This window comes from Hakea prostrata, chromosome 7, assembly GCF_041222555.1.
Source record: "Hakea prostrata isolate BN-2017 chromosome 7, UWA_Hpros_2, whole genome shotgun sequence".
In the NCBI taxonomy this organism is placed as follows: Eukaryota; Viridiplantae; Streptophyta; class Magnoliopsida; order Proteales; family Proteaceae; genus Hakea; species Hakea prostrata.
In genome coordinates, this window is record NC_142606.1 from 71,683,537 (window position 1) to 71,692,612 (window position 9,076).

Sequence of the window (9,076 nt, forward strand, 5' to 3'; positions counted from 1 at the left end):
GAGAAGACAAATGGTGATGGTGTAGTAAGTTTGGGCATGCATTAATTTTTTTATTTTTTTGGTAAGAAAAAAACTTAATTCAAATAAAATTAAAAAGGAATACAAAAGCACACCAAAAAAGAAATACAAAAAAATATGCATGCAAACACAAGGTTCTAACAGAACATCCGAAACCAAAGAGCGGAATTAACCAAACTATCATACATGCAATAGACACGGTCATCCATATTAAGATATGAGTCGAGTTCGCCTAATAAAACCTTAGAAAAGAAGATGTAAAAACAATAGCAACTATTAAGCTCTAAAGATGCAAAATACAAATCCTCAATCGCCCAATGAAGCAAAAACATGCCATAGAGGCGTAGACTGGCACATCACAGGACGAAGAGATAAAATGTCGCAGGGGCGGAAAGATAACACGCTGCAGGGGTGGAAAAGCTACAACAATAATTTAAGAATGGATAATACGACAATTTATTGGCTTATTCAATTAGCCTGGTCAATCATGCACTCTTCTTGCACTCTTCTTGCACTCTAGGACCTGACTTTCATTGCCTTTCAAAGTTATCGAATCCAGCCCGGCTGCTAACCAATACAAAGTGATTTCCATCCATTTCAAATGCACCGCCAGATATCAATCAAATACACTGGAAAACGACCATATATTGGGTGTAAATAGTCAGATGTAACACTAAGGAACTGGAGACCATTTTCTGAAGGCAAGACTTAAAAGGTGAGATCCATCCTAATCCCATCAAGTGATGTCAGAACCAGAATGAGGGCCTTAAAGGATGAAAGAGTCAAGCAAAATAATTGGAGAATTGACTTGGAACCAGGGAAGTCTGGTATGCCATGTTTTTCCATTTAAACGTAAGAAAGAATACAAATCGCCTTATTAACTTTGATAGCATTGGTGAAATACAGAGCATATTGAAGTAACTTAATGATGTAAAATAAGTAACATGTACTGATGTACAAGCTCTTCATTGAAAACTTTTGGAAGGCCGCTTCATCCACTGGGGTGAGTATTACCTTTATTCAGCAATTTGACCAGCTTCCTTTCGTATAAAATCCTTTATGTCAAAAGAACCACTGCCGATCTTCGTGATTACCCCCTGGTCAAAAAATCCAAACATAGAGAATACATCAAATCATCAAGGTTGGCCTCTATAGTCTATATAATAATCCTAAAGCGAACACCAATTGCTCCCAAGTTCACATCCAACCAAAAAAAGAAAAGAAAGGAACCACCACCACCTAAGAAAAAAGCAGCACCAACCACCCAAGAGAGAGACAGAGAGAGAGAGAGAGGAACCTTTTCTGTTATGATGGCAGTAATGAGATTAGCTGGGGTAACATCAAAAGCTGGGTTCCAGACAGAGATTCCAGAAGCTGCCACTTGCTCTCCAAGTCCACCCCGTGAACACAACAATTCCTTTGCTGATCTTTCCTCTATAACAATTTCTTGTCCAGAGGTTAGGGCCAGATCAATCGAAGTTACAGGAGCAGCAACAAAAAATGGAATGCCATGATGCGATGCACAAACTGAAAGGCTGTATGTTCCTATCTTATTAGCAGTATCACCTGCAGTTAAATAACACCCATGAAAGTATTTAAAACCATTATCAGGATTAGGCTCAAAGCAGACCATTTGTCTTCTATATTAAAAAGAAAGTTACCATTTGCAGCCACACGATCAGCTCCAACGATAACAGCATTGACTTTACCAGCTTTCATTAATGCAGCAGCCGCAGAATCAGCTATAAGAGTGGCGGGTATCTTATCATGTACCAACTCAAAAGCTGTAAGCCTGGATCCCTGCAGTTCAAAGAGCAAGGGTATCAACTTTGGGATAGTGTGCAAACAGTGAGTGAAAACCGAGGGTTGATGAGTTGCAACAGGGGATTAAAATTGACCAAGGGGGTAAACTAAATAATAGTGCCTTGGATTCCAGAAGCTTTTATCACTGTTCTTTTCCTCCATGAGGATGTCATACTCTCACACCCCTGGTCTGATCATTCCCAAAGCTTTGGGAACAAAATTCCAGAACACCATATCCCCTACTAAGAAAAGCATGCCAGAACATATTGGCAATGCTGTCGCAGAAGAAATGGAGTACAATTAACAATGTCAATAAAATTATTTCACAACATATTTACTGCAGTTTCTCCAATACGTAAAAGCACTACAATTGGAAAACTTAATAAAATTATGTTAGTATATAAGTACTCCAGATGACCAATCCCTTCCCCACTAATTCAGAAGAATCAGAACATGTGTACTTCAGATCCTTACCCATTAAGAATTAGCTTCCTTCAGTAGGCTTGGCTGGGATGATCAAATAAGTTGAACAGAACCATAACAATTGAGATATTATTACAAAAACATTTTGGGTATCAACAGGGGTGAAGATGAGGGACCAAGCCATCAAAGAGTTAAAAGGAGCTGACAATGGTATGCCCCTTCATCAATTTCAAAGTTCGGTTCTTTGGACCATGACCTTTACAAATCATGCGGCAACGTTCAGAGCTGACATTGTTCAATGGTCCCCGTTATAAGATGAGATGTAGTTGGCTTGACATAATCTAGATTTGGTTTCTTCAGTGCCCGTTTAAGTTAAAACACCTAGAGCTGCAGTGCCTAGTGCGAGAAGCTTCAATCTACAAGGACCAAGGAACATCCTAGTAACTGGCAACATTACAATAATAAAAGTATATAAGGATTGAGGTGTCCAAGAGAACAGAAGAATACATACAAGGGTTAAGATCAATGATAGGAGAAAATTATTTAATGGTAGTTGCTGACATGAATAAAGTGGAGGCATCCACCAGTTAATCCACCAAACTCATTACAGACAAAACTGCAGTGAATGAAATGATCAATGTCACACAGAAAGTAATAATGTATATGCTTTCTTTCAGTGAACCAACTACATCTGCAGGAAAAGCAATTAACCAGTAAAAACCTTATCCCTTCAGTGCCCCTCTAAGGTGCGCAATAAAGCACCATCCCTTGTACTTGAGCATGACAAAAATCCTAATCTCTCTCTCTCTCTCTCCCTCTCTCCCCCCCCCCTCTAATAAAAAAAGTGCAGACTTAAGCTCCAGGGTGAAATTCCTGTGGATATTTGAAATCACAATATGCAAACAAGAGGCAGCATAATGAACTACAGAGTTATTTAAATTCTAATTTGGTTGTTTCACTTAATTCTAGGGCTTTCCAGGAAAGGGTGCTGGAAATATTCTAAAGTGCCTTGTGAAGTAGTGAGAAAAGATATGAATGGCTTAGACTTGACACAACTAACATGATCTAAAACATAATAGAATTAAATAAAAAACAGAACCCTTGCAGACAACCCCATTTGGTTGAGAAAAGGCTTGGTTAAGTAAAGTGGTAATCCATCAACCCCATTTTGCTTCTTTGTTTATTTTATTAATTCAATGTGATAGGCTTTGGTTGCAAAATCTCGCCAAGATTTAGCCTTTTGCTGGTTGCCGCAGACATTTCCGGCGCAAACCAAAACTCTTGAAAAGAATGAGAAGATAAATAGATAATAAAGCAAACATTATCATTCATTCATTCTGCCACGTGTGCTGCTAGAAATGGTTGTTTGAGGGTCAAGTCATTTTTTCACTTGGGTCCAAGACTTAAATGGACATTGGACTTGTCTTCTTCCTGACATTCATTCTAGATGAACTGTGAATATGGTCTACGGCGGAAGGTCGGAGTTCATCACTCACAAGCCAAACCTGAAACAGCAGCTTTGAGGTAACCAGTAAACCCTAACCAACTGAATCTGCTCATTCCGGCGATCAGACAATCCATTCAGTGTCAATGAAAAGGTCCATGGACTTGTTGGTGCCCACTGTGGAATACAATCCAACGGTCTCTCCTACGGCCCTACCGAAGTGATTCTACTCCTTCCCAATAATCGATTTTTACCACCAACAATTTGTTTACAACTCAAGAACAGAAGTCAAAGAAGCAGACAAAGGTTCGAACGAAAGAAAGAGATATCTGCCTAAGTTTCAGCGATTTTTGCTAGTATTTTGCCAGTTCGCCGGAAAATCGACTTTTAGTAAATTTCATTTTGGGCCCATTTTTATTTCGCGCTGTGTCGAACCGGCTGGATATCGCCATGTTTCGGCGATATTTTTCCGATTTTTCCTTCCATGGGCTTTGTAAGCACTTGAATTGAAATCTTCGAATGATTTGGTCTTTTCCAAACGCCCCCCCCCCCGAAAGATGAAGAAAAGGTTCTAGGCATTAGTATCACATTGCCCAACACAGATGATCCATATTGGTTTTGCACCTTACTGATATTGATACCAAGATGATACTATATAGGTTGCATGGTACAGGCAAGTGGTAATTGTGCCAAAAAAAATCCACCTTTGAAGGAATATTAAGGACAAATCTCTCAGATAATGCTAATGCCCTTCAACAACATATCGATTTCCTTGTTGAGAATAACCATGCCCCCTGGGGGAGAGGGGGAAGAAGAAGAAGAAGAAAAAGAAAAAGAAAAAGAAAAACCCATCTTGAACTTATAAATGCCATCTGCACTCCATCACATCCTACTGAACTTATTATCATGGGTAGGTCTTGGATGTATGATCTATGGTCTCTCAAAGAATATATCCTTTTCAACAATTGTTTTCCAAATATGTATGTAATTTAGCTATATCATATATCATGCAATATGCAAGTCAAGAGTAGTACTGTATCAGTTGCACCAGCAGTCTAGTGATATACACATATAAAAGTTAAAAGATGTGAGTTTCATGGGTTGAGTGTATCTTGAAAGTAACAAGCATTGGAGGTTCTGGTTGCTAACAATGAACAGCAGAGCACATCTAAAGACCATTGAAAACTGCAGCTTCCTCTACTCATGAAGGATTACCAATCCTCAATCCTCTTCGTCAAAGTAAGGTGATCTTTTTTCTAACATGTGATTGAGCAATCTTTACCATAAGGCAAATAAAAACAGATACAAATGGACACTAGATTATCACCTGGTTAAATGGCCGTGTCTCTGTACAAAAGGCCCTTTCAAGGATTCCTTCTGTGTGAACTGCACGGATAACACCAAGAGCTGTACCATATCCAGCTGTAGCAAGGCTGTCATGGATGGATAAAAGCCAGACAAATTCAGTTACATAACCCTAAAAAGGATCTGATGAGTACACAAGGAATATAAAAGTCTAAAACTATGACGAGAATTTATTGGACCTGCCAGTGTTACAATGGGTCAAAATTGAGAGCTTCTTGGAATCATGGAGCTGACTCTTAAGAATTCTTGCTCCATGAGAGCCAATTGCTCTGTTTGAAGCAACATCATCCTCAAGCATAGCTTCGGAAGATTCGATATAGGCCTGCAAATGAACACAAGTTTATCTTCTCATTAGCATAGACAAAAAACAACACTCATTTAGCCAACTGATGTATCCAACCCTCAGGCAGCCCCAAAAGAGCCTAGAAGGAGCCCAAGCCCATCCAAAACAGGTCCTAAACCAAAGGGGGCAGAATTCTATCCAGGGGTAGAATGGTCATTTTTCTACCCTTGGATCTATTCATATTTGGTTGACCAAGTCCAGTTTTATTTTAGGAAAATAATTCTGTCTGTTTTTATTTCCTGTTTGGAGTCCTACTTGTTGAGTAAATGTTGGCCTTTGATTGTTAGTTGGAGTTGTTAGTAGGTGAGGATACGGTTCCCTAATTTTAGGAACCTTATCTTAAAAGAAGTTCTATTCAAGTAGGTTAGTGGAATCAATTTAGTAGGGATTCAATAGTTGAGTCTAGGAAAGTCAGTGGAGGTTAAATAGCCTAGTTATTTGATGTAATTTTTCAGTCTGAATGAATGAATTCATTTGTAGAGAATTTGGCTTTGGGGAAAGTTGTGGGATTCCCCTTGGAGCCCTACAGCTGGGCTAGAGTGCTCTTTGTCTCAGTTTTGACATTCCTTCATCATCTTCAAGCTCATCTACAGAACTTCAGCAAGCTTGCCTCAATTCAAGTTAAGTTAAGACCGCACCCCCATCCCCTATCTCTCTTCCCCCTTTACTTCTTCCCACGTTTTCAGTCCTAAACCCCCTAGGATTCCCTCAACCCCAGCCCCAAAACCATGCATTGTACCCTCATTAGGATCGCCTAAGCCTATAAAACCTAGTCCTAATCTTAAAAACCCTAACGCAGCCCTAATTCTGGTGTTCAGAATTTCTGCACCTCATCTTCTTCTTTGAGAAGAGTTGCAGAGTTTTTAGAAGCTTCATTAAACCCTAAGTCAGACCTTCCAAACCCCATTAACCTTTCCAAAACCCTTAGTCCTAAATCTGAAACATAAAACCAGCAAAGTCAGCCCAAAAGCCCACTGTTCGAAACTTCTGAAGCCCTAACCAAATCCCAGTTGCATTAGGTTCCAATTTCGAACCTAAACCTCAAACATCACTTTGTTTCAGATCTGTAACTCAATCACAGCAGGTTTGAACAGCAATCCTAGGCCCAACTTAAACCCTAACCGAAACCCATTCCCAAAACCCTAACCCTAATTGAGTCATAGTTGGCCAAAGACTGGAATTTCCACATCTTAGTTGAATTCCTATTTAATTTCAGACCTAAAATTACAATCCCAGCAGCCTTATAACCCCTAAAACCCTAAGCCAAAGCCTCCATAAACCCTAGTTGAGTGCTGGAGTTTAATTAGAAGATCCTGAAGTCTAACCCTAAACATGGGTTTGCATCACCAACTTGAGATCCCAAAGGGATCAAACTTTGAATACACAGAAGACAAAGTTATTGAGAGTCTAAGACCAATAAATATAAGAACCCGATCATGTTCATAATAGTGTCAATAAAAGGGCCACAACAACAAAGCATCACAACCTGAAAAACTGCTCTGGCCTCCCCAGCTGTGGCAGCAGCCTCTGATATGATCTGTTTGAGCTTTGATGCAGCATCTGAAAGATTTACAGCAGTAGGACGGCTGCAAAAGATGAAACATATAAAACGATATGATTCTAAAACCATCAGTGCCTTAATGGTTGGTGTAAAGTATCATGAAACCATTTCTACCAACACCTAGACTTCTTTAAGTAGACACACAATTCCACCAAAAATTACCTTGAGACAAGGTAATCCAACTTCTTGGCAAGGAAAGAAACTGCATCTATAGGTGTTCCATCGAATGTCTTCAAGTTATACACTTCCACAGCAAGGGAGAGTGCAGCTGATATAGCAATTGCAGGTGCACCACGGACTACCATATCCCTGATTGCATTCCTATAACAGGCATTCAAATGTCAAATCCTCATAAATTCCAGAAATTAGAATACACTGATATCTTACAGACAGTTATATAGAAGGGAAGGAATTCTAAGCAATCAAAGAAATGGAGAAAGGCCAGAAGGCACCACTGCTTATCAAATAGAGACCTCAGGGATAAAATTTGATCATCTAGATTGGGGTAGTCATGGTGTCAGTGAAGACCAATTTTGCTAAACCAGAATGTTCTGAGGACCCTTTTTTTTGGTTTTTCTTTCCAGTTCTATATATTATGTTTTAAAACGATATGTCCTTTATTTGGGAGTGTCCAACAAACTTGGGGAGGTATTTGTTCTCTTTGTTCTCAACCCAGTGAGAACCAGAGTCACAGCTCGGCCGTGGACGTCCACCAACGAAAGATACCTTTCTTGTGCAATTCTCTCTTCTTCTATTTATCCTTTTTGCTATGTTGCTTTGCGAAGAATTGAAGTTGATTACTACAATACCCCACTCCCTTTCTACAATCAACAACTCAGCTTTCTCTGAACCAAATTGGGTCAGCTACATGGATCTTTCAAAATAAAGCAAGGAAATTTGGGAACCAGGAAAAAAATGCAAGTAAGAGCAATGACAAACAAAACTGAAGCAATGAGGTAAGAAAACTTAGGAATGGAAAATGAGAAATGAAAGTGGAAGGAAGAGGGTAGCCCAAGAAATTAGAAAAATCTAAACTACATAGTCTCAACAATGTAGATCTTTCGCTTCCGATAGACCCTTCCCCTTTCTACTTGGGCCTCCCTTAGATGAATTAAAATAATTCAGAAGCAAAAGAAAGGATAAATTTTATAACAAGACCTCAAGAATCTCTGAAAGAAAAGGATCTGAAACGAAGAGAGGATAAGACTGGACTAACAGGGTTCACTATCAACCTTCGAAGAATCAACAGGCAGAAACACACAGACGCGCCGACAAATGCGCAAGCACATATTCCCTCTGAATTAAGTCCGAATGAAACAGGATGGAAGTGCATTTGATGACTGGAATACTCGAACAATCAGCCAATATTTAGAGTAATAAAAATTATTTTTTAGGGTTGGGGGCGGGTTCGGGGTGACTGGGAAACTAGAATACAAAAAGCAGAAACCATTACCATCCATCAGTGGCGTCGTGAATGTCCAAATAGATTGTTTCAAGAGGAAGCTTTCTCTGTAAAAACAGAAACAATAATTCCACCAAAAAATATAAACGTTAAAACAATCACAAAAGAAAAAAGTCTGAGAAACCCAATTATTTTGTTCGAACTTTCACCCAGACACCCAGAATCAGCCCAACGGAGAAAAAAGAGGGACCTGATCAAGTAGCCGAAGAGAACCTCGCTTGTAACAGATTGATTGCAGAGAACTTCCTTCTTCAATTCCTTCGTCGAACTTAGAAGACATTCTGCCACAGAATCCTCCGTTAATGAATGAATTCTAAACGATAATCCAGCGAGTAGTTCTTCAATTACACAATTTTCACATGCAGTATTCGTCGCGGCAGTGAAGCAGAAAGAATCCAAAACAACTTTTGCAACTTCAGAAATGGCTGCTTTATTATATGGGCCCCACTTGTTTTCCTTTTGGTACTCTAAATAAAGGATTCTTTATAGCACCAACCAGCCCAGGACTTGGAAACAGAAAAACTAAGTCTTGTGACTCTTGTCATAAGTCGTCGCTTCTGTTTCAGCTGTCGTTTTTCTCATCGTTTCATTGGTTTTAAATTTCACTTCAGGTCCGAAGTGTCGGTCACACACTCATCTTCACTGAGTAACACTCCC

The 9,076-nt window shown here is 39.4% G+C and overlaps 1 protein-coding gene across 2 annotated transcripts; it reads right to left on the reverse strand.

The window, feature by feature from the left end:
- Positions 1-877: 877 nt before the first annotated feature.
- LOC149011970 (NagB/RpiA/CoA transferase-like superfamily protein) lies at positions 878-8,935 on the reverse strand. Of its 2 annotated transcripts, XM_089163341.1 has the most exons (10): positions 8,610-8,935; positions 8,411-8,466; positions 8,190-8,297; positions 7,120-7,278; positions 6,883-6,982; positions 5,233-5,375; positions 5,016-5,121; positions 1,680-1,818; positions 1,316-1,584; positions 878-1,115 (listed from the first exon to the last, which is right to left on the reverse strand). In XM_089163341.1, exons 1-10 carry the CDS (start codon positions 8,697-8,699, stop codon positions 1,035-1,037), a joined length of 1,251 nt encoding a protein of 416 aa, XP_089019467.1. In that variant the 5' UTR covers positions 8,700-8,935; the 3' UTR covers positions 878-1,034. The 2 variants fall into 2 exon arrangements, with proteins under 2 accessions (XP_089019467.1, XP_089019468.1); XM_089163342.1 differs by lacking the exon at positions 8,190-8,297.
- Between the last annotated feature and the right edge of the window lie 141 nt (positions 8,936-9,076).

What these genes read in the sequence shown, in the direction of transcription:
- LOC149011970 (XM_089163341.1), bottom strand. Translation starts at nt 8,699, where the DNA reads ATGTCTTCTAAGTTCGACGAAGGAATTGAAGAAGGAAGTTCTCTGCAA. An exon ending in CACGACGCCACTGATGGATG is followed by an intron (nt 8,298 to 8,410) that starts GTAATGGTTTCT and finishes CGAGTATTCCAG; the next exon opens with TCATCAAATGCACTTCCATC. An exon ending in TTGGATTACCTTGTCTCAAG is followed by an intron (nt 6,983 to 7,119) that starts GTAATTTTTGGT and finishes CATCTTTTGCAG; the next exon opens with CCGTCCTACTGCTGTAAATC.